The sequence below is a fragment of the Chiloscyllium punctatum genome, chromosome 21 (assembly GCF_047496795.1).
Source record: "Chiloscyllium punctatum isolate Juve2018m chromosome 21, sChiPun1.3, whole genome shotgun sequence".
Classification (NCBI taxonomy): domain Eukaryota; kingdom Metazoa; phylum Chordata; class Chondrichthyes; order Orectolobiformes; family Hemiscylliidae; genus Chiloscyllium; species Chiloscyllium punctatum.
Genome location: NC_092759.1, coordinates 21318834 through 21344913, shown reverse-complemented (window position 1 = coordinate 21344913; position 26080 = coordinate 21318834). Strand labels below are relative to the sequence as shown.

General features: G+C 45.3%; 1 protein-coding gene across 1 annotated transcript in view; it reads left to right on the top strand.

Moving 5' to 3' along the window:
- dnah2 (dynein, axonemal, heavy chain 2) overlaps positions 1-26080 on the top strand; it is a 330858-nt gene that overhangs the window by 119038 nt on the left and 185740 nt on the right. The window contains exons 27-35 of the mRNA XM_072591365.1: positions 897-1053; positions 2794-2876; positions 6473-6653; positions 8023-8161; positions 8850-9067; positions 9946-10044; positions 11509-11634; positions 16906-17016; positions 21261-21449. Of these exons, the coding sequence (XP_072447466.1) occupies positions 897-1053; positions 2794-2876; positions 6473-6653; positions 8023-8161; positions 8850-9067; positions 9946-10044; positions 11509-11634; positions 16906-17016; positions 21261-21449 (1303 nt within the window). The remainder of the gene's footprint in view (positions 1-896; positions 1054-2793; positions 2877-6472; positions 6654-8022; positions 8162-8849; positions 9068-9945; positions 10045-11508; positions 11635-16905; positions 17017-21260; positions 21450-26080) is intronic.

Genomic DNA, 26080 nt, shown 5'->3' with positions numbered 1-26080 from the left:
ACAGTGCCCACTCTCTCAGCACTGACCCTCCGACAGTGCGGCGCTCCCTCAGCACTGACCCTCTGACAGTGCAGTGCTCCCTCAGCACTGACCCTCCGACAGTGCCCACTCCCTCAGCACTGACCCTCCGACAGTCCCCACTCCCTCAGCACTGACCCTCCGACAGTGCCCACTCTCTCAGCACTGACCCTTTGACAGTGCGGTGCTCCCTCAGCACTGACCCTCCGACAGTGCGGCACTCCCTCAGCACTGACCCTCCGACAGTGCCCACTCCCTCAGCACTGACCCTCTGACAGAGCCCACTCCCTCAGCACTGACCCTCCGACAGAGCCCACGCCCTCAGTACTGGCCCTCTGACAGAGCCCACTCCCTCAGCACTGACCCTCCGACAGAGCCCACGCCCTCAGCACTGGCCCTCTGACAGAGCCCACTCCCTCAGCACTGACCCTCCGACAGTGTCCACTCCCTCAGTACTGACCCTCCAACTATATGACATTCCCTCAGCACTGACCCTCTGACCGTGCCATGGTTCCTCAGACTGACTCTACAACAGTGCTGAGGGCGCATCACACTGACTTTCTGACAGTGAGGCACTCTTTCTGTTTTGATCCTTTGACAGTGCAGTGCACCTCCAGTTCTGTCCATCTAACATTGAGGCACTCTTCTCACAATGCATTGGAATGTGAGACTAGCTTAGATCTCTGATCTCTGGAGTGCAACTTGAACAGATCATCCTCTGATGCTCGGAATGCTACCGAACTGGCTACTGGTTTGGAAATGTCCCTTTGTTTCCAATCTAACCCAACTAATCGGGAGTGGATTGCGAACTACAAACTTGTCCTTTTTAAGTCGCAGTGGAACTCGTTACTCATGTGCTTTCTGTAATTATTTTCTAGACACTGGACCAACATTAAGGATGAGGTGCAGAAAATATTTGACCATACTAGTGATGATTTCACCCTGGAGAAAATCATTGAGCTGGGCTTGGAGCAACACGCTGATGCAATCAACAGCATCTCATCTGCAGCTACGAAAGAGCTCTCCATCGAAATGGTAGGCACAGCAACGTAGCATCCAAATGGTTTCTAGCATTTAACTTCAGCAAGCCCCATTCCCTCCAATCTTTCACTCAATGTGAGCTTTAACTGGTAATTGCCGGTAACCTTTCAGTGTCAACATTGGCTCACATTGCAGTCCTGTGGAGAAGTGAATCTTCCACCAGCCTCTGAGACAGCAAGTGATTTGTTCAATCCTCTAATGATGGGCTGCATTGACGGTTCTGTGACTTCTTCATACTCTGAGCTATCGGAAACGTGCAAGATGTTGATGGAGGCTGGGGCTATTTCCCTGGAGCGTTGGAGGCTGCGAGGTGACCTCATAGAGGTTTATAAAATCATTAGGGGCATGGATAAAAATCACACAGCATCAGATTATAAATCCACCAGGTTTACTTGGAAGCACGAGCTTTCAGAGCACCACTCCTTGCTACCTGATGAAGGAGCGTCGCTCCGAAAGCTAGTGCTTCCAAATAAATTTGTTGGACTATAACCCGGCGTTGTGAGATTTCTAACTTTCTTCCCCCCACTCCAACACCTGCACCTCTGAGTGATGAGGGACATAGATAGGGTGAATAGCCAAGGTGTTTTTCCCAGAATAGGGGAGGGCAAAACTCGAGGGAATAGGTTTCAGGTGAGGGAGGAAAGATTGAAAATTAACCTTAGGGTCAACTTTTCACACAGAGGGTGGTGTTTGTGTGGAACTAGCTGCCAGAGGAAATGGTGGAGGCTGGTACAATTATAACATTTAACAGGCACCTGGATGGATCCATGCATGGGAGGGGTTTCGAGGGATACTGCTGACAAATAGGAATAGGTATATTTAAGACATCTGGTCGGCATGGACAAGTTGGACTGAAGGGTCTGTTTCTGTACCATATAGGCAGCATGGTGGCTCAGTAATTAGCACTGCTGCTTCAAGCACCAGCGGTTCAATTCCAGCCTTGGACAATTGTCTGCGAGGAGTTTGCACATTCTCCCCAGGTCTGTGTGAGTTTCCTCCAGGTGCTCCAGTTTCCTCCCACAGTCCAAAGATGTGCAGGGGATTAGGGTGGATTGGCCATGCTGAACTACCCCATACTGTCCAGGGATTTGGTGGCTAGATGAATTCACCATGGGAAATGCAGGGCAACAAGGATAGGGTAGGGAGTAGAGTCTGGGTGGAATGCTGTTTGGAGGGTTGAATGGCCTGCTTCCATACTACAGGGATTCTGTGATTCTATGAACTCGAGTGCTGGCCAGGCTTTGTGCTCCTTTTCCAAGGTCAGCAGTGGATTTGATGCCCTACATGTGCCAAAGCATCATGGCCATTCTGCTGGGGAATGGCTGCATTTCTGACTAGCTGTCACCCTTGGCCAAACCTCTACCAAAATCAGTGACCTCAAGCAAATGGTCATTTGGGCAGAGGTATCAGCCTGGTGATTGAGAGCCAGGGGAATAACACAGTACCTGCAGCTAAGGACTCAGAATATTAGGGAGACTGAAGGAACTGGTGACACCCCTGGTGCAGTGGTCAGCTGAAATTGGCAGCTGTGCTAACCGCTGAGCCACTGTGCTGTCCCTTCAGCGTGTATATCATGGAAACAGACCCTTTGGTCCAACCCGTCCTAAACTAATTGTTTATCAATGAGGATGAGCTCACAACATCAGTGAGGCTGGTTGGTAATGATGCTGCATTTGTAGTCTCCAGTTTTAACAGCAAATTAAACTGATCTTCAATGGGGTTCTCTCTCAACAGGCTTTGGAAGGAATAAAGAAAACCTGGGAAGTTACAGTTCTTGATCTCATGCCTTACAAGGACAAAGGGCATTATAAACTCAGGTAGTTACTTAACAAAGGCAACATTTCCCATTTCTTTAGTGCTATTAGTGATGTTAAATGAACTAAACTATTTCTTGGGAGCTGAACTATCTCAGTATCAAGATTAGAATGGTGCTGGAAAAGCACAGCAGGTCAGGCAGTATCTGAGGGGCAGGAAGATCAATGTTTTGGACAGGAGCCCTTCATCAGGAATGAGGCTGGGAGCCTTGAGGGTGGAGAGATAAATGGGAGGAGGGTGGGGCTGGGGAGAAGGTAGCAAAGAGTGCAATAGGTGCACGGAGGTGGAGATGAAGGTAATAGGAGGAGGGAGGAGGGTGGAGAGTGGACTTCACCAGTTTCCTCATTTCCCCTTCCCCCACCTTACCCCAGTTCCGACCTGCCAGCTCAGCATCATCCTCATGACCTGTCCTATCTGCCAATCATCGTTCCCACCTATCCACTCCACCCTCCTCTCCAACCTTGCAAATCTTGCAAATAGAATATATTTTGCCAATGCTCTGGGTGTATTGGACTGGAAATCACTCCCCTAAAGGGAGCAGTGGTCACAGTCAGGGAATTTTAGGAGAGTGGTACATTAGAATAAGGATAGAAAAGATGTGCCACATCTGTGAATTGAAGCTTTTAGCTGTGCAATGGAAACAGAAATTGCCGGAAAAGCTCAACAGGTCTGGCAGCAGCAGTGGAGAGAAATCAGAGTTAATGTTTTGGGTCCAGAGACATAGAACATAGAACATAGAAGAATACAGCGCAGTACAGGCCCTTCGGCCCTCGATGTTGCGCCGATCAAATCCCACCTAACCTACACTAACCCACTATCCTCCATATACCTATCCAATGCCCGCTTAAATACCCATAAAGAGGGAGAGTCCACTACTGCTACTGGCAGGGCATTCCATGAACTTACGACTCGCTGAGTGAAGAACCTACCCCTAACATCAGTCCTATATCTACACCCCCTTAATTTAAAGCTATGCCCCCTTGTAATAGCTGACTCCATACGTGGAAAAAGGTTCTCACTGTCAACCCTATCTAACCCCCTAATCATCTTGTACACCTCTATCAAATCACCCCTAAACCTTCTTTTCTCCAATGAAAACAACCCCAAGTGCCTCAGCCTTTCCTCATAGGATCTTCCTACCATACCAGGCAACATCCTGGTAAACCTCCTCTGCACCCGTTCCAGTGCCTCCACATCCTTCCTATAGTATGGCGACCAAAACTGCACACAATATTCCAGATGCGGCCGCACCAGAGTCTTATACAACTGCAGCATGACCTCAGGACTCCGGAACTCAATTCCTCTCCCAATAAAAGCCAGTACGCCATATGCCTTCTTCACTGCACTATTTACCTGGGTGGCAACTTTCAGAGATCTGTGTACATGGACACCAAGATCCCTCTGCTCTTCCACACTACCAAGTAGTCTACCATTAGCCCAGTAATCCATCTTTTTATTACTCGTACCAAAGTGAATCACTTCACACTTAGCTACATTGAACTCCATTTGCCACCTTTCTGCCCAGCTCTGCAGCTTCTCTATATCCCGCTGTAACCTGCCATATCCTTCCTCACTGTCTACAACTCCTCCGACTTTCGTATCATCCGCAAACTTGCTCACCCAACCTTCTAACCCTTCCTCCAGGTCATTTATAAAAATGACGAACAGCAATGGTCCCAAAACAGATCCTTGCGGAACACCGCTAGTGACGGCACTCCAAGATGAACCTTTGCCATCAACTACTACCCTCTGTCTTCTTCCAGAGAGCCAATTCCTAATCCAAACCTCCAACTCACCCTCAATGCCATATCTCTGTATTTTCTGCAGTAGCCTACCATGGGGGACCTTATCAAACGCCTTACTAAAATCCATATATACCACATCTACCGCTTTCCCCTCATCTACCTCCTTAGTCACCTTCTCAAAGAATTCAATAAGGTTTGTGAGGCACGACCTGCCCTTCACAAAACCATGCTGACTATCCTTGATCACATTATTCCTATCCAAATGTTCATAAATCCTATCCCTTACAATTCTCTCTAAGACTTTGCCCACAACAGAAGTGAGACTCACTGGCCTATAGTTACTAGGATTATCCCTACTCCCCTTCTTGAACAAGGGAACCACGTTTGCTAGCCTCCAGTCCTCTGGCACTACTCCTGTCGACAAAGAGGACACAAAAATCAAGGCCAATGGCTCTGCAATCTCCTCCCTTGCTTCCCAGAGAATCCTAGGATAAATGCCATCAGGCCCAGGGGACTTATCTATTTTCACCCTTGCCAGAATTTCCAACACCTCTTCTCTACATATCTCAAAGCCATCCATTCTACTTATTCGTGCCCCAGTATTCATATCGACAACAATGTCCTGTTCCTGAGTGAATACTGACGAAAAGTATTCATTCAGTGCCTCCCCAATCTCTTCAGCCTCCACACGCAACTTCCCATTACTATCCTTGATTGGACCTATTCCTTCCCTAGTCATTCTTTTATTCCTAACATACCTATAGAAAGCCTTAGGGTTTTCCCTAATCCTACCAACTAAGGACCTTTCATGTCCCCTCCTTGCTGCTCTTAGCTCTCTCAGACCCTTCCTGAGAACCCTTATCCAAGTAATCTGGATTGTCTGAACTGAATGCTGAAGGGTAGCTGCCCTTATACAGGAGAATCCTTCACTGGGATATTGATGAGAATGTGCAACATGGAGTGGGTGATCGATGTAACTAAAGGCAAGCTATGGAAGCACATAACGGAGGAAACAATAGAATATTTTGTTCATAGGGTGAGATCAGATAATAAAACTGGGAAGGGCCTTGCACAGAGCAGAAACTGCACAGATCATTTCAGCTGAATCTTCTGTTTCTATATTCTATATCATGTTTACTGTCAGAATGGTCAGAAGTGGGAAGGTGGATAAAAAAACTCTCAAAAATAAAATCAAACCAAGCTCTTTAGACTTTGCCTGAGTACGTAACAAACAAGAAACCAGGTTAGCACACAGAAAGTAGCAGTAAGCCTTTTGAGCGCAGACGAAAATCCTAGTTCTTACTCAAAGCTTACTTATTAATTTGTAAAAAAATATCAGCAGTCAGAAAACCCGGCCAACGAGTGGCCAAAGGCTGAAAAGTGAGACTGTTGTACAAACCAGTAACAGCTGTTTCACTGTTGCTTTAAGATGCTTCGTGGTTTGAATCTGTCCAGATTCAGTAGGTCGGTCTAATTTGTAACTTGTGCAGTGGTTGCTCAGAGCAAATGTCTGCCACTCCCATGTAATTTGTGCCTCTCGTGCATGCGGCCTGCTGGATGATATTAATAGTTGGCAGGTGTACAGCTAGTTGCTGAAACATGGGGCACGGACGGCCTACTGACTGCGTGGGATACATGCTGACTGCAGGCAGGCGGTTAACTGCAAGCTATCCTGCTGGTGTTGGTGATGGATGATCTGCTGCAGATGTGCCTGCCAACTACCCCTGGCTCTTGCATGGAGACTGTCCCTCCCTCAGATAACCCCTCAAAATACCAGACTGAGAACCAAGCCCCTGCCTGGTGGATGCCACCTGTTGCCCTGTTGATATTAATACATTTCTTTTTATACACAGGGGAACCGATGAAATCTTTCAGGTCTTGGAGGAAAACCAGCTGACCTTGTCGACCATGAAAGCTTCTCCCTATTTGAGGGCATTTGACAAACAAGTGGATTATTGGGAACGGTGCCTCTCTCTGATTCTTGAGGTGATCGAAATGATCCTGACTGTACAGAGGCAGTGGCTGTACCTGGAGGTAACTGGCACTTTCACAAATCTATTGCAGTCGGTGACTAATTTTTCAGAACGAATACACTGCCTTGTTTCATTTTGTGGAAGGGCATCCCAAAGCACTTCTCAACCAATTAAATGCTTGCAGTGATGTTAAAGAAAGAACAGTGACAGCGAATTCACAGACAGGAAGCACCCAAAAACAGCAGTGTGACAGTGAGCTGACCAACTGCTTTAGTAATGTTGGTCGAGGAATGAATATTGACCCCAGACCTTGGGAGAGCTCCTTAGCTCCTCTTCAAAGTAGTGACCCTGGACTCCTTTCTGCATTGAATACAGGAGTTGGGAGGTCATGTTGCGGCTGTACAGGACATTGGTTAGGCCACTGTTGGAATATTGCGTGCAATTCCGGTCTCCCGCCTATCGGAAAGATTTTGTGAAACTTTAAAAGGTTCAAAGAATATTTACAAGGATTTGGCAAGGTTGGAGGGTTTAGAACTACAGGGAGAGGCTGAACAGGCTGAGGCTGTTTTCCCTGGAGCGTTGGAGGCTGAGGGGTGACCTTATAGAAGTTTATAAAATCATGGGGTGGGCATGGATAGGGTAAATCCCCCCTGAGGTGGGGGAGTTCAGAACTAGAGGGCATAGATTTAGGGTGAGAGGGGAAAGTTATAAGAGGGACCTAAGGAGCAACTTTTTCACCCAGAGGGTGGTACGTGTATGGACTGAGCTGCCAGAGGAAGTGGTGGAGGCTGGTACAATTACAACATTTAAAAGGCATCTGGATGGGTATATGAATAGGAAGGGTTTGGAGGGATATGGGCCAGGTGCTGGCAGGTGGGACTAGATTGGGTTGGGATATCTGGTCGGCATGGACGGGTTGGACCGAAGGGTCTGTTTCCGTGCTGTACATTTCGATGACTCTGAGACTCTACTGAGAGGGCAGATGGGTTTTTGTCTCTAAAAGGTATTGGGTCCATTTCTCAGCTGCTCAAAGTGAGGTGTTTAAACCTTTCTCCATGTTTGATAGCAGCGTACAGGGTTGTGAGCCAACTGCTGAGAAAGACTCATTCCACCAATATCCTTCAATCCAGCAACTGAGTGGGAATTCCGCAGGTTCCAAGGTGGTAACCTGTTGGCAGAGTTTATTTATACTGTACCCAGCAGGTGGATACAGGCACGGCTAGGCAGTTTACACCAGAAGATGAATATTCTGCCTGATGCTGACCCGTACAGACACTCTGAAGGCCTTAGTTTCAGTTTCCAATCTATACCCCAATAATGGCCATTATTGTAGCCACAAGAGAAATCCTGAGCACACTAAATAGAGGCTGTGAGTCATTCAGGTGGTAGTAATGTTGCATAAAAAGATCCTGTTTTTTTGTTTGCTACAGAATATTTTCCTTGGGGAGGACATTAGAAAACAGCTTCCTCGGGAGTCAGCGGAGTTTGAGAACATTGATGTACAGTGGAAGGTCATAATGCAACGTCTGATCCAGGAACCCAATGCTCTTCGAGGAACCCATCACCCAGGTGTGCTCATGTCTTGGCACTGCACCTCAGAGAGGTGTGCATTGGAGGTTTGCCAGAGTCAGAACCAGGGATTAATTTATTCCTTGATAATAGCTTGGCTCATTCTCCTCATGCTTGGGAATTTCAAGGCTGATTTAATTATTTTGGATAATTGAAAAATTTGATAAGGCAGATGTCGGGAAGCTACGCGGGGGAAGGAGTGGGGATTGTGGTCCAGACCAAGATTGGGAACTTACAGCAAAGCTATCAGCCATGAAACTGGACCATAGCAAAACAGAACAAGCACTGAAATGGAGGGACGGTTAGGAGTTAGCCCTGGAGGATGAAAGTCAGACAGGAATTGGTATTGATACCCACTGTTTGCATGTCCTATCTCTTATCCCCCTGAACCAATGCTAGCACTCAATTCCAACCCCTAGTTCCTGCTCTCTGGGAGTCCCTAAATAATTCACTTAACCCTGCCCCATCCCTCCACACTTCTGAAGTTTGTAGAACATCAATTGTACTGTTGCTGCTTTATTAACCACTCCTCCGCCCCCACCTCGCTGCCACCACCACCACCACCGCCCCCTCCCCCCCCCCCCCCACCTCGCTGCCACCCACTCCATGTCTTTCCTTTATCATTCTTGCTCGGATACCTGCCAGTTCTTAAAGTGAATACATTAGCTGTCATCGTTACTTTGCGCAGGTCTGCTGGACTCATTGAATGGTATGAACGCAAAACTGGAAGAGATTGAGAAATCGCTGGACATGTACCTGGAAACCAAACGCCAAATCTTTCCACGTTTCTACTTCCTGTCCAATGATGACCTGCTTGAGATCTTGGGCCAGTCCCGTAACCCGCCAGCGGTGCAACCCCACATGAAGAAATGCTTTGACAACATCAAAAGCCTCAAAATGCAAAAGGTAGCATCACTCACCTGCCACGGCCAGCTCTGGGTTTCTCGGTTGCTATTCGGTGTATATCTGCTACTTTTGTGCAGACCAGACCATCAAGTGCTGGTCAAGTATTTTGCTGCAGTACAGCCCAATGCAGATCTGTCCCAATCTGCTCACACCAACTCCTGTTCTCTCACATGTGGCCTCACCTGCTCTCTCATCCACAACTCCTCCTGATCTTGTGTGTGCCCCTTACTGCTCTCCCCACCCCCACCTCTCCCTCAGGGTTCAAGGTAAGCTCATATTGTCTCAGAGGAGCTGGTCTCATCATGTTTATGGAACTGTGGGAATGAAAGGGTGTTGAGAGGCACAGACCAGACCACGTAGCAGTGAGTGGTTCTCTCCTGTGAAGCTAAATATTGACCATTTAGACAGGTACAACATTCCGACTGACCACCTTAAAACAGGGCCATCGGCCCAGCAAGTCCATACCAACTCTCCGGAGAGTATCCCACCCAGACCCATTCCCTTATTTCTCTACATTTCCCCTGACTAATGCACCTAACACTACAGGCAATTTCCCAGGACCAATCCATTCTAACCTGCACATCTTTGGAGTGTGGTAGGAAACCGGAGCACCCAGAGCAAACCCACGCAGACATGGGGGGGAGAATGTGCAAACTCCACACAGACAGTTCACTGAGGGTGGGATCGAACCTGGGTCCCTGGCGCTGTGGGGCAGCAGTGCTAACCACTGAGCCACCGTGCTGCCCTTACTGGGCATTTTATTTCCTGATCCTATCCTGCAGATTGCCATGGTGACCTTGACCTGGTGATCTCCAGATAGCACTGTAACTGCGACTGCTGAGTGTACAGATTCCCATCCCTGTGACCTGTCTTTCCAGGTTGGAACCACCGCCAAAATGGAAGCTGCCGGAATGTTTGCTGCTGATGGAGAGTACGTGGAGTTCAAACATCCCACCCTGCTTGAGGGTCCTGTCGAGGTACAGACATATCTCGCCTGTTGTTACTGTCAGGGATTCACCTATAACTCGGTTCCAAGGTCATCTACTGGGACCAAACTAAACCCACTTGCCCTACCTCTATACGTGCTGTCACATACCGTGGATATCAGGGGGACTACTGTCAGAGACAAAGTGACCAATTTTCAGTCCATTACATTGAAACCAGTGCCTCATCTTTAAAAGGGAGTAGATTTCCTCTAACTTTATTAAATGGAGCAGCATACTTACTAGGATGAGGTATTCCAGGTTTGGGCTCTATCTCTGGCCTGCACTGTCGAAAGTGTAGCTTCTGGCTGGGAGCACAGAACTGCTTGTCATCTCTTCATTGGATAATATTCCTTGTGTAACTTCAGAGCCTTGGGGGTGCGATTATATTTACTGTCACTCAAGGGCAGCTCATGGCTTTTACAGTCTATTACAAGAGGCAAGCAGCCAATTGTCCTCATGTATTCCTCGGCTCTGCGCTGCTGTGTACTTTAACCAGCTGCTTCCCATTTATCCTGCCCCCCTGCATACAGCACATTCTTCCCAGTGCTGGGTATAGAAGCAAGAGCAACACCGGGTTAAAGCACTCAGCAATGTTGGGCACTCCCTTGGGTCATCACAGCAGGCTGAGGCAGACTGACCTGTACATCAAAATGGAAAGGCTGCATGTTAGGTTCAAATTGTTTTGCAATCTGTGACGCCAGTGGATCCCACAACCTTTCTGACTTTAGTAATGTTCTCCCACTGTGTTGAATATATCACATTCTTAATGGAGGATTATTAATTGACTGATGTGTGTTAGAATCCCTACAGGGTGGGAGCAGGTCATTTGGGCTATTGAGTCCACACTGACCCTCTGACCACACAGACCCATCCACCTACCCCATCTCCTGCATTTCCTGTGGGTAACCCACCTGGCCTGCACATCCTGAGACACTACAGGACAATTTTGAATTGGCCAGTCCACCCTAGCCTGCACATGTTTGGATTGTGGGATGAAACTGGAGCACCCGGTGGAAACTCATGCAGATCCAGGGAGAATGTGCAAACTCCACACAGACAGTTGCCTGAGGCAGGAATCAAACCCGGGTCCCTGGTGCTGTGAGGCAGCAGTGCTAGCTACTGAGCCACCGTGTCAACTCACATTTCGTTTCAGTGTTCAAGGCAGTGAGCATTGACATGCTATTTGACTGCAGCAGTTTCACTATTCATACAGGTTTACACAAACTCATCTGCACACACTCGAATTTCCTCTTCTCTAACATAGGTCAGTGGGGAATGACTGCCTGAGAGACTTCTCCAGGTGGTGGGTAGAACAGGACTGAGATCAATTAAATGAACAGGCTCAGGAAATGTTTCAGGTCTGTCAGTAACTCAGATAATTCTGGGAAGTCTGGGTTTAAGTGATCTGGACCTCAGCTGTCCTCATTGTTTTTGCAATGTGTTCTTATCCCTCAGGCCTGGCTCTGTGATGTGGAACGCACCATGCGCTTTACTCTCAAAGACCTGCTGAAAGACTGCCGCTTGGCTCTGAAGAAAATGCTCACAAAGCGGGATAAATGGGTGAAGGATTGGCCTGGTCAGGTCAGTCACAGGCTTTCAACAGAGGGAGGAGCTTTCTGAGCATCAACAGAGCACTCTTAATGTTTCAGACCTGTGTCTGTCATAGCGGGTTTTTGGGCTATGCTTTATGAGAGCTTCTAAAATCGTGTTAATGTGTAAGACCATATGACCTAGGAACAGAAATTAGGCCATTCAGCCCATCGAGTCTGCTCGACCATTCAATCACGGCTGATAGGTTTCTCATACCCTTTCTGCCCCGTTCTCCCCGTAACCCTTGATCCCCTTGATACTCAAGAACCTATCTATCTCAGTCTTACATATACTCAATGACCTGGCCTCCACAGCCCTCCATCGATTCCCCACTCTCCGGCTGAAGACGTTTCTCCTTCTCTCCATTCTAAAAGGTCTTCCCTTTACTCTGAGGCTGTGCCTCGGGTCTGAGTCTCTCCTACCGATGGAAACAGCTTCCCAGCATCCACTCTATCCAGGCCATTCAGTATTCTGTATGTTTCAATTAGATCCCCACTCATCCTTCTAAACTCCATGGAATATAGACCCAGAGTCTTCAAACGTTCCTCATACATTAAGCTTTTAATTCCTGGGACCGTTCTCGTGAACCTCCTCTGAACACGCTCCAAGGTCAGTACATCCTCCCTGAGACATGGGGCCCAAAACTGTGCACAATACTCCAAATGTGGTCTGAACAGACCCTTATAGAGCCTCAGAAGTGCATCCCTGCTTATATTTAACTCCTGTCAAAATAAATGCCATCATTGCATTTGCCTTCCTAATTACTGACTCAGCCTGCAGGTTTACCTTGAGAGAATTCTGGATTAGGACTCCCCAAGTCTCTTTGCACTTCAGATTTCTGAATTTTCTCCCCATTTCGAAAACAGTCCATGCCTCTATTCTTCCTACCAAAGTGTATGACCTAACAATTTCTCACATTGTATTCCATCTGCAACTTCTTTGCCCACTCTCCTAACCTGTCCAAATCCTTCTGCAGCCTCTCTGCCTCCTCAATGCTACCAGTCCCTCTACCTATCTTTGCATGGTCTGCAAACTTCACCAGAACGCTCTCAGTCGCTTCATCTAGATCATTAATGTCTAAAGTGAAAAGTTGTGGTCCCAACAATGAATCATGCGGAACACCACTTGTCACCAGCTGCCATCCTGAGAAAGAGCCTTTTATCCCGACTCTCTGCTTCCTGTCAGACAGCCAAGCTTCAATCCATGCTAGCACCTTGCTTCTGACATCCTGGGGCCCTTATCTTACTCAGCAACCTCCTGTGCGGCACATTGTCAAAGGTCATCCCCATACAGTTAATGTCATGGAGTGCAATAACTGCTATAGATTAGCCAAATATACCAGTCATTTATGTACAGCAACATGGCAAAAAACAGATAATCAAAGGAATATCCCAACAGTCACTTTTATAAAGGGCCAGGACACTGTCATTTCTGATAATGACATTGAAGTATCACTGTCCAAAAGGGCTGATAGACAAGGCCATAGTTTAATGTCTCACCTCAAATATGTGGTCTCTCTGAGGGCCTTGCTGTCTCATAAAAAACAGAAATGTGGTTAATACGATATCCCTCAGCAGAAAAGGAATATTGTTAATTCCACAATCTGTCAGTAACAAACAGGAATATTGTTAATACCACACTCTCTCAGTAACAGACAGGAATATTGTTAATTTCACACACTCTCAGTAACAGATAGGAATATTGTTAATTTCACACTCTCTCAGTAACAGGCAGGAATATTGTTAATTTCACACTCTCTCACTAATAGGCAGGAATATTATTAATACCACACTCCCTCAGTAACAGACAGGAATATTGTTAACACCACACTCTCTCAGTAACAGAGGAATATTGTTAACACCACACTCTCTCAGAAACAGACAGGAATACCGTTAACATCGCATTCTCTCAGGAACAGACAGGAATATTGTTAATTCTCAGTAACAGGCAGGAATATTGTTAATTCCACACTCTCTCAGTAACAAACAGGAATATTGTTAATACCACACTCTCTGAGTAACAGACAGGAATATTGTTAATACCACACTCTCTCAGTAATAGGCAGGAATATTGTTAATACCACACTCTCTCAGTAACAGGCAGGAATATTGTTAATACCACACTCTCTCAGTATCAGACAGGAATATCGTTAATACCACATTCTCTCAGTGACAGGCAGGAATATTGTTAATACCACACTCTCTCAGTAACAAACAGGAATATTGTTAATACCACACTCTCTCAGTGACAGGCAGGAAAATTGTTAATACCACACTCTCTCAGTAACAGGCAGGACTATTGTTAATACCACACTCTCTCAGTAATAGGCAGGAATATTGTTAATACCACACTCTCTCAGTAACAAACAGGAATATTGTTAATACCACACTATCTCAGTGACAAACATGAATATTGTTAATACCACACTCTCTCAGTAATAGGCAGGAATATTGTTAATACCACACTCTCTCAGTAACAAACAGGAATATTGTTAATACCACACTCTCTCAGTAATAGGCAGGAATATTGTTAATACCACACTCTCTCAGTAACAAACAGGAATATTGTTAATAGCACACTATCTCAGTGACAGGCAGGACTATTGTTAATAGCACACTCTCTCAGTAATATGCAGGAATATTGTTAATACCACCCTCTCTCAGTAACAGACAGGAATATTGTTAATACCACACTCTCTCAGTAACAGATAGGAATATTGTTAATACCACACTCTCTCAGTAACAGGCAGGAATATTGTTAATACCACACTCCCTCAGTAATAGGCAGGAATATTGTTAATACCACACTCTCTCAGTAACAAACAGGAATATTGTTAATACCACACTATCTCAGTGACAGGCAGGAATATTGTTAATACTACACTCTCTCAGTAACAGGCAGGAATATTGTTAATACTACACTCTCTCAGTAACAGGCAGGAATATTGTTAATACCACACTCCCTCAGTAATAGGCAGGAATATTGCTAATACCACACTCTCTCAGTAACAAACAGGAATATTGTTAATACCACACTATCTCAGTGACAGGCAGGAATATTGTTAATAGCACACTCTCTCAGTGACAGGCAGGAAAATTGTTAATTTCACACTCTCTCAGTAACAGGCAGGAATATTGTTAATACCACACTCTCTCAGTAACAGGCAGGAATATTGTTAATACCACACTCTCTCAGTAATATGCAGGAATATTGTTAATACCACCCTCTCTCAGTAACAGACAGGAATATTGTTAATATTACACTCTCTCAGTGACAGGCAGGAATATTGTTAATACCACACTCTCTCAGTAACAGACAGCAATATGGTTAAATTCACATTCTCTCAGTAACAGACAGGAATATTGTTAATACCACACTCTCTCAGTGACAGGCAGGAAAATTGTTAATAGCAACTCTCTCAGTAACAGGCAGGAATATTGTTAATTCCACTCGCACAGTAACAGGCAGGAATATTGTTAATACCACACTCTCTCAGTAACAAACAGGAATATTGTTAATACCACACTCTCTCAGTATCAGACAGGAATATTGTTAATACCACACTCTCTCAGAAACAGACAGGAATATCGTTAATACCACATTCTCTCAGTGACAGGCAGGAATATTGTTAATACCACACTCTCTCAGTAACAAACAGGAATATTGTTAATACCACACTCTCTCAGTAACAGGCAGGAAAATTGTTAATTTCACACTCTCTCAGTAACAGGCAGGAATATTGTTAATACCACACTCTCTCAGTAACAGACAGGAAAATTGTTAATTTTACACTCTCTCAGTAACAGGCAGGAATATTGTTAATACCACACTCTCTTAGTAACAGACAGGAATATTGTTAATACCATACTCTCTCAGTAACAGACAGGAATATTGTTAATACCACACTCTCTCAGTAACAGACAGGAAAATTGTTAATTTTACACTCTCTCAGTAACAGGCAGGAATATTGTTAATACCACACTCTCTCAGTGACAGGCAGGAATATTGTTAATACCACACTCTCTCAGTAACAGGCAGGACTATTGTTAATAGCACACTCTCAGTAACAGACAGGAATATTGTTAATACCACACTCTCTCAGTAATAGGCAGGAATATTGTTAATACCACACTCTCTCAGTAACAGACAGGAATATTGTTAATAGCACACTCTCTCAGTAACAGGCAGGAATATTGTTAATACTACACTCTCTCAGTAATAGACAGGAATGTTGTTAATTTCACACTCTCTCAGTACAGACAGGAATACTATTAATATCATACTCAGTCAATAACAGACAGGAATACCGTTAACACCGCACTCTCTTAGTAACAGGTAGGAGTACCGTTACTACCAATCTCTCTCAGTAACAGACAGGAATATTGTTAATACCACACTCTCTTAGTAACTGACAGGAATACAGTTAATACCACACTCTCTCAGTAACTGATAGGAATATTGTTAACACCACACTCTCTCAGTAACTGACAGAAATATTGTTGATACCACACATACTCAGTAACAGATAGGAATACGGTTAATACCACACTCTCTCAGTAACTGACAGGAATATTGTTAATACCACACATACTCAGTAACAGATAGGAATACCGTTAATACCACACTCTCTCAGTAACAGACAGGAATACGGTTAATACCACACTCTCTCAGTAACAGACATAATACCACACTCTCTCAGTAACAGACAGGAATATTGTTAATACCACACTCTGTCAGTAACAGACAGGAACCCTGTTCATATCAAACCCTCCCCCAGTAACAGAGATGAACACAGTACTGCACACTCAATCAGTAACTCCCCCATCAAACACCCACAGGACAGGGACAGCACGGGGTTAGATACAGAGTAAAGCTCCCTCTACAGGAACAGCATGGGATGAGGTGTAGCGTAAAGTTTCCTCTGCAACATCCCAATAATATGCATACTTGCATTGTTCCTGAGCGGGACTGTTAGTACTGCTGTTAGTTCTGAACCTGCTGAATTAAAAGTGGTAGTGACAGCTTTGATAGACCAGAGGACAGGTACAGTTGATAAAACTATTTAACTCATCTGTTAGCTTATAGTCTGCCTGATGTCACAGCTAACTGTCTGTAAAATAGTTCCGTGTCTTCTTGTAGACCTCCATTGCTCCTATTCCAAGTGTTCCTTACTCATGGTGTGGGGAAAACTTACATTTATTTTCAATGATTATACCTCACATTTTCAGTCTAGCCAACATTCAGTCCTTCATTTCGTCACAGATGCTCATCACTGCAAGTCAGATTCAGTGGACCACTGATGTGACCAAGGCTCTGGTGACAGCCAAGGAACAAGGGGAGAAGAAACCTGTCCGTGTTATCAAAAGGAAGCAGGTGTGTTCAGCTCGGTGATGCACTGATCCTGAATTCTGGCTGTGCCTACATATTTTATTCCAAGGTGGGAGACCATAAACTGACTGTCCAAGAACTGCACAGTGCTCAGAGCTCTACTTCCCAATGACTGAGAGTCATACAGATGTGCAGCATGGAAACAGGCCTGTTGGTTTAATTTGTCCATGTCGACCAGATTATTCTAACCTAATCTGGTCCCATTTGCCAGTATTTGGCCCATATTCCTCTAACCCTTCCTATTTATTTACCCACCCAGATGTCTTTTAAATGTTGTAATTGTATCAGTTCCTCTGGCAGCTCATTTCATTCACGCACCACCCTCTGTGTGAAAACATTGCCCCTTATGTCCCTCTTAAATCTTTCCACTCTCACCCAAAACCTATGATTTGGAGATGCCGGTGTTGGACTGGGGTGTACAAAGTTAAAAATCACACAACACCAGGTTATAGTCCAACACCTGATGAAGGAACAGCGCTCCGAAAGCTAGTGTGCTTCCAATTAAACCTGTCGGACTATAACCTGGTGTTGTGTGATTTTTAACTTTCTAAACCTATGCCCTCTCATTTTGGACTCCCTTACCCTATCCATGCCCCTCTTGATTTTATAAGCCTCTATAAAGTCACCTCTTAGCCCCTGATACTCCAGGGAAAATAGCCTCAGCTTATTGGACCTCTCCCACTAGCTCAAACCCTCCAACCGTGACAACATTGTGAATCTTTCAAGTTTCACAACATCCCTATAGCAGGAAGAGCAGAATTGCATGCAATATTCCAAAAGTGGCTTAACCAATGTCCTGTTCAGCTGCAAGATGATGTTCCAACTCCTGTACTCAATACTCTGACCAATAAAGGAAAGCATACCAAACACCTTCTTCACTATCCTATCTACCTGCAACTCCACTTTCAAAGAAATGTGAACCTGCACTCCAAGGTCTCTTTGTTCAGCAACACTCCCTTGGACCTTACCATTAAGTGTATAAGTCTTGCCCTGATTTGCCTTTCCAAAATGCAGCACCTCACATTTATCTGAATTAAACTCCATCTGCCACCTCTCAGCCCATCTGATCAAGATCCTGTTGTACTCTTCTTCGCTGTTCACTACACCTCTAATTTTGGTGTCATCTGCAAACTTACTAACTATACCTCTTATGCTCACATCCAAATCATTTATATGAATCATGAAAAGCAGTGGAACCAGCACTGATCCTTGTGGCACTCCACTGGTCATAGGCCTCCAATCTGAAAAACAACCCTCCACCACCACCCTCTGTCTTCTACCTTTGAGCTAGTTCTGTATCCAAATGGCAAGTTCTCCCAGTATTCTGTGAGATCTAACCTTGCTAACCAGTCTCCCATGGGGAACCTTGTCGAACGCCTTACTGAAGTCCATATAGATCACATCTACTGCTCTGCCCTCATCAATCCTCTTTGTTACTTCTTCAAAAAACTCAATCAAGTTTGTGAGAGATGATTTCCCACGCACAAAGCCATGTTGACTATCCCTAATCAGTCCTTGCCTTTCCAAATACATGTACATCCTGTCCCTCAGGATTCCCTCCAACAACTTACGTACCACTGAGGTCAGGCTCACTGGTCTATAGTTCCCTGGCTTGTCTTTACCGCCCCCTTAAACAGTGGCACCACGTTAGCCAACCTTCAGTCTTCTGGCACCTCACCTGTAACTATCGATGATACAAATATCTCAGCAAGAGGCCCAGCAATCACTTCTCTAGCTTCCCACAGAGTTCTCAGGTACACCTGATCAGGTCCTGGGGATTTATCTACCTTTATGTGTTTCAAGACATCCAGCACTTCCTCCTCTCTAATATGGACATTTCTCAAGATGTCACCATCTATTTCCCTACATTCGATATCTTCCTGTGACTATCAATGATACAAATATCTCAGCAAGAGGCCCAGCAATCACTTCTCCAGCTTCCCACTGAGTTCTCGGGTACACCTGATCTGGTCCAGGGGATTTATCCGCCTTTATGCATTTTAAGCCATCTAGCACCACCTCCTCTGTAATATAGACATTTTTCAAGATGTTGCTATTTATTTCCCCACATTCTTTATCTTCCATATCCTTCTCCAAAGTAAACACTAATGCAAAATGCTTACTTAATATATCCCCCATCTCCTGCAGCTCCACAGGCCGCCTTGCTGATCTTTAAAAGGGGCCCTATTCTCTCCCTAGTTAGCCTTTTGTCCTTAATGCATTTGTGAGATGTCTTTGGATTCTCCTTAACCCTATTTGACAAAGCTATCTCATGTTCCCTTTTTGCTTTCCTTATTTTATATTAATTATACTCCTACTGCCTTTATATTCATCTCAGGACCCAGGGATAGCCTCGGGTTCGGGTGGTTCGGGTTATAGCTCATTCTAAAGCAGAAAATGCTAAGAGGAGAGGTGGGAAGATATGTTTCACACTATGCAATCTTTACACAGTTTGGATATTGAGAACCTCGAACCAGGAAGTACATGAGAGGGAAGAAAACCTTGGTTCGGCAAAGTCGAGTTAGGATTTGGAACATGCTGCCTGTGAGAGTGGTGGTTTTCAAAAGGAAATTAGATACATCTTTAATAAAAAAATATAACTCACAGATATGTGCAAAGGACAAGCTGGAAAGACGGAAATGTGAATTGGTGGGACTAACCTGTCAAAAAGACAGACTGGATGGGCCAAATTCCACTCTCGGGTTCTATATTTGGTGGGAAAGTTGGCTGAAGGTCATCCATGAGCAGTTTTTTTTGTCAGGCGTGCTTGCTGCCATCAGCTTGTACAGATGCACTTCAGTAACATCATGAACTGGTGACAGTGGCTTGTTGTACTGCTGGGTATAGTCAGCTGCAGCAACAGGCTCTACCGTCACTGGTCTGTTCTATCCCCTACCTTCACCCTCATTCACCAGCTGGGTTCCCACCATGGGTTTTGGAAATATAATCTCTATGCTCTGTTCTGTTCTGCTGCAGAAATTATCCCAATGTTTGGAGCCTTCCCTTTTATGTAATCCTGGGTTGTTGTGTATTCACTAGCTCCCTATATCTTATTTTATCTGATTTACCTCTAACTCTAAATCATAATGGTACAGTTACAGAACTTTAAAACATAGAATTTACAGAAATTTCAACAAACTTGGTCAATACACGGAGCCCCAAGTTTTCGAACATAGAACAGTAGAGCACAGAACAGGTCCTTCAGCCCTTGATATTGTGCTGGCATTTGTCCTACTCTAAGATCAGACTAGCCTATATACCCCTCATTGTACTATCTTCCATCTGCCTATCCAAGAGTCAGTTAAATGGGCAGCATGGTGACTCAGTGGTTAGCACTGCTGCCTCACAGCACCAGGGATCTCAGTTTGATTCCAGTCTCAGGCGACTGTCTGTGTGGAGTTTGTACATTCTCCCGTGTCTGCATGGGTGCTCCAGTTTCCTTCCACAATCCAAAGATGTGCAGATCAGGTGAATTGGCCATGTTAAATTGCCCGTCGTGTTAGGTGTATTCAGGGTTAAATATAGGGTAGAGGAATGGGTCTGGGTGGGTTACTCTTCAAAGGGTTGGTGTGGACTTATTGGGGGGGTGGGGTGCAAAGGGTCTGTTTCCATACTGTAGGGAATCTACTCTAACCTAAATGTCCCCAGTGTATTTTCTCTCATTTACCTCTAAGTGTGAAGTCAGTCAGTCCAGCTTCACCTTCCTTCTTCAACAATCAACTACAATTACATAGGCCAATGAACAGGCCAACACAATCATTTCCAATTCCCATTAACACTGCATGGGGGAATCTATACTGGATGGACTTTGGCAGGGATTCCAAACGTGCAGGCTCTGGACTCCGAATGGGTTACTTTGGGGTTGAAATCTCTAAGACAACAATGGTCCCACTTGGGCCCCTGACTGAGTTATAATGTCTGTGCTCCAGCTTTAGCAGGTCCACATCCATCACCCTGACTCTCACAGTCTCCCCAGTGCACTCTCCCAGGTCACACTGAGGGGTCATAACAACTTGCAGGCCTCAGAAATTAGGCCACAGTGGGATAAAATTTTAGGGAGCACTGCACTAAAGGTCGGGGGCTGGGCGAGAAAGGAGAAGATGTGGAGAGAGCGAGAAAGAGAAAGGTGGGGGGGTGCAGGGTGAAAGAAGTAACCCTGTTATAATTGAGATTCGCTGGACAGTTAGTGCTTTCATTAAACCCTAACCTTAACATCACCACCTTTGCAGGTGAGCATGCTACGCAAGTATTCCGAAGCTATCCGTGGAAATCTGACTAAGATCATGCGCCTGAAGATTGTGGCTTTGGTGACAGTGGAAGTTCATGCAAGAGATGTCATCGACAAACTGTACAAGCTGGGGTGTATGGACGTGACTTCGTTTGATTGGCTCAGTCAACTTCGCCTTTACTGGGACAAGGTAGATGGGGCATCTTTAGCCAAATCCAAATCTGAGCTCATCTCCACTCCCCTCTCAATTTTAATAGAATGTTTTCTCCCCTACTCTGCCAATGATCTCCGATATTTCTCTCAATTCCTGCATGAGGCTGGCCATCAAAGATGAAGATCCTTGACCTGGAATATTAACCCTTAATTTTCTTCTTCATAGAAGCTGTCTGATCTGCTAGGTGTTTTCCTCATGATCTGTTTTTATTTCAGATTTATAGCGTCTGTAATACTATGCTTTCCACATTTCTGTGGGTCTGGCATCACAGGGGTAAGGGCATCAGGGAAGCAGTTGGGTTTTTATGACAATCCAGTGTGCACCTTTACTGTATTAGCCGTTTTTAAACTCATGTGAGTGAGTCATAGGCACATTGGAACAATAATCGATCCATCTCCGACATTGTCAAATACAGTGCTGCTGTGGTTATAGAGTTTCTGCCTGTTATTGAGGGAATGTAGTATTAACAGAGTTCTTGTCTATTACTGAGGGAGTGTAGTATTAATGGAGTTACTGTCTATTACTGAGGGACTGTGGTATTAACAGAGTTATTGTCTATTACTGAGGGATTGTGGTAGTAATGGAGTTATTGTCTATTACTGAGGGACTGTGGTATTAACAGAGTTATTGTCTATTACTGAGGGACTGTGGTATTAACAGAGTTACTGTCTATTACTGAGGGACTGTGGTATTAAGAGAGTTATTGTCTATTACTGAGGGACTGTGGTATTAACAGAGTTATTGGCTATTACTGAGGGGCTGTGGTATTAACAGAGTTATTGGCTATTACTGAGGGACTGTGGTATTAACAGAGTTATTGTCTATTACTGAGGGATTGTGGTAGTAATGGAGTTACTGTCTATTACTGAGGGACTGTGGTATTAACAGAGTTACTGTCTATTACTGAGGGGCTGTGGTATTAACAGAGTTATTGGCTATTACTGAGGGACTGTGGTATTAACAGAGTTATTGTCTATTACTGAGGGATTGTGGTAGTAATGGAGTTACTGTCTATTACTGAGGGACTGTGGTATTAACAGAGTTACTGTCTATTACTGAGGGACTGTGGTATTAACAGAGTTATTGGCTATTACTGAGGGATTGTGGTATTAACAGAGTTATTGGCTATTACAGAGGGACTGCGGTATTAACAGAGTTATTGTCTATTACTGAGGGACTGTGGTATTAAGAGAGTTATTGTCTATTATTGAGGGACTGTGGTATTAACAGAGTTATTGTCTATTACTGAGGGATTGTGGTAGTAATGGAGTTACTGTCTATTACTGAGGGACTGTGGTATTAACAGAGTTACTGTCTATTACTGAGGGACTGTGGTATTAACAGAGTTACTGTCTATTACTGACGGACTGTGGTATAAACAGAGTTATTGTCTATTACTGAGGGACTGTGGGTAACAGAATTATTGGCTATTGCATAGGGACTGTGGAATGAACAGAGTTATTGGCTATTATTGAGGGACTGTGGTATTAACAGAGTTATTGTCTATTACTGAGGGACTGTGGTATTAACAGAGTTACTGTCTATTACTGAGGGACTGTGGTATTAACAGAGTTATTGTCTATTACTGAGGGACTGTGGTATTAACAGAGTTATTGGCTATTATTGAGGGACTGTGGTATTAACAGAGTTACTGTCAATTATTGAGGGACTGTGGTATTAACAGAGTTACTGTCTATTATTGAGGGACTGTGGTATTAACGGACGTCTTGTCTATTACCACAGGAGTGTGATATTAATGGATTTCCTGTCTATTATTGAATGATTGTAGTATTCAAAGAATTATCTATGACTGAGGCAGCATGTTCCTGTCTATTGCTCCAATAAGGTAATGTCTGGTTGTAGTTTCAGTTCCATTATTCTATCTAACTCCTCAAAACACTTCAGTTCCTTGTCTACCAAACATCGATCGAACTCTGCTGAGAATATTGCCCATCCATGCTATTGTTCCATACAGGGCACACAGGCAAGAACTGCCCACCAAATCTCACACAGGTAGGTAACACTGCTGGGATTGGTCATCACAGACAAACATAACTCAGTGCTTTATCCCACAGACACACTGACCTCCTGCATGTGTCCTGAGGTGGTATTTTGGCTGAATTCAGCAGAACACAAGTAAACAATTCAAGCCCAAATACTGAGATCTCTGCATGGTTCAGCTGCTTGTTGCTTTGCAGCGATGTCTGTGCATCTGTTTTATTAAGAGCGAGTTGAGTGCTGGAAGATGGAAGAGATCCAGCGAAGATGCAATAAATCCAGAAGTAGTGTGCAGGCCAACACATGAATTACCCAGAGATAAACTATTATACTTTGTTAACACCTATCATTTACACTTCCACTTCATCTATGTCCCTCCTCTAATACCGTGAGTACTCACTTTGTGTTTTACTCTGGGTACTCAAATCATCTTTTACACTTTCTCCTCCTCCCCTTTATCAACAGTGTGAAAACTATCATCTCAGTAGCTCAGTGGCTAGCACTGCTGCCTCACAGATCCAGGGACCTAGGTTCAGTTCCACATTTGGCTGACTGTCTGGATGGAGTTTGCTCATTCTCCCTATGTCTACGTGGGTTATTTCTGGGTCTCTGGTTTCCTTACATGGTCACAAAGATGTGCAGGTTAGGATGGATTGGCCATGGTAAATTGTCCCATAGTGCCCAGGGATGTGCAGGTTAGGGTGGATTGGCCATGGGAAATTGTCCCAGAGTGCCCAGGGATGTGCAGGTTAGGGTGGATTGGCCATGGGAAATTGTCCCATAGTGCCCAGGGATGTGCAGGTGAGGGTGGATTGGCCATGGGAAATTGTCCCATAGTGTCCAGGGATGTGTAGGTTAGGGTGGATTGGCCATGGGAAATTGTCCCATAGTGCCCAGGGATGTGCAGGTTAGGGTGGATTGGCCATGCTAAAATGTCCCATAGTACCCAGGGATGTGCAGGTTAGGGTGGATTGGCCATGCTAAAATGTCCCATAGTGCCCAGGGATGTGCAGGTTAGGGTGGATTGGCCATGGGAAATTGTCCCATAGTGCCCAGGGATGTGCAGGTTAGGGTAGATTGGCCATGGGAAATTGTCCCATAGTGTCCAGGGATATGCAGGTTAGGGTAGATTGGCCATGGGAAATTGTCCCATAGTGCCCAGGGATGTGCAGGTTAGGGTGGATTGGCCATGCAAAGTTGTCCCATAGAGCCCAGGGGTGTGCAGGTTCGGGTGGATTGACCATGGGAAATTGTCCCATAGTACCCAGGGATGTGCAGGTTAGGGTGGATTGGCCATGGGAAATTGTCCCATAGTGCCCAGGGATGTGCAGGTTAGGGTGGGTTGGCCGTGGGAAATTGTACCCATAGTGCCCAGGGATGTGCAGGTTAGGGTGGGTTGGCCATGGGAAATTATCCCATAGTGCCCATGGATGTGCAGGATATGGTGTATTGGCCATGGGAAATTGTCCCATAGTGTCCAGGGATGTGCAGGTTAGGGTGGATTGGCCATGGGAAATTGTCCCAGAGTGCCCAGGGATGTGCAGGTTTGGGTGGATTGGCCATGGGAAATTGTCCCATAGTGCCCAGGGATGTGCAGGTTAGGGTGGATTGGCGATGAGAAATTGTCCCATCGTGTCTAGGGATGTGCAGGTTAGGGTGGATTGGCCATGGGAAATTGTCCCATAGTGTCCAGGGATGTGCAGGTTAGGGTGGATTGGCCATGGGAAATTGTCCCATAGAGTCCCAGGATGTGCAGGTTAGGGTAGATTTGCCATGGGAAATTGTCCCATAATGTCCAGGGATGTGCAGGTTAGGGTGGATTGGCCATGGGAAATTGTCCCATAGTGTCCAGGGATGTGCAGGTTCGGGTGGGTTGACCATGGGAAATTGTCCCATAGTACCTAGGGATGTGCAGGTTAGGGTGGATTGCCCATGGGAAATTGTCCCATAGTACCCAGGGATGTGCAGGTTAGGGTGGATTGGCCATGGGAAATTGTCCCATAGAGTCCCAGGATGTGCAGGTTTGGGTGGATTGACCATGGGAAATTGTCCCACAGTACCCAGGGATGTGCAGGTTAGGGTGGATTGGCCATAGAAAATTGTCCCATAATGCCCAGGGATGTGCAGGTTAGGGTGGATTGGCCATGGGAAATTGTCCCATAGTGTCCAGGGATGTGCAGGTTAGGGTGGATTGGCCATGGGAAATTGTCCCACAGTACCCAGGGATGTGCAGGTTAGGGTGGATTGGCCATAGAAAATTGTCCCATAATGCCCAGGGATGTGCAGTTTAGGTTGGATTGGCCATGGGAAATTGTCCCATAGTGCCCAGGGATGTGCAGGTTAGGGTGGATTGGCCATGAGAAATTGTCCCATAGTGCCCAGGGATGTGCAGGTTAGGGTGGATTGGCCATAGAAAATTGTCCCATAATGCCCAGGGATGTGCAGTTTAGGTTGGATTGGCCATGGGAAATTGTCCCATAGTGCCCAGGGATGTGCAGGTTAGGGTGGATTGGCCATGGGAAATTGTCCCACAGTACCCAGGGATGTGCAGGTTAGGGTGGATTGGCCATAGAAAATTGTCCCATAATGCCCAGGGATGTGCAGGTTAG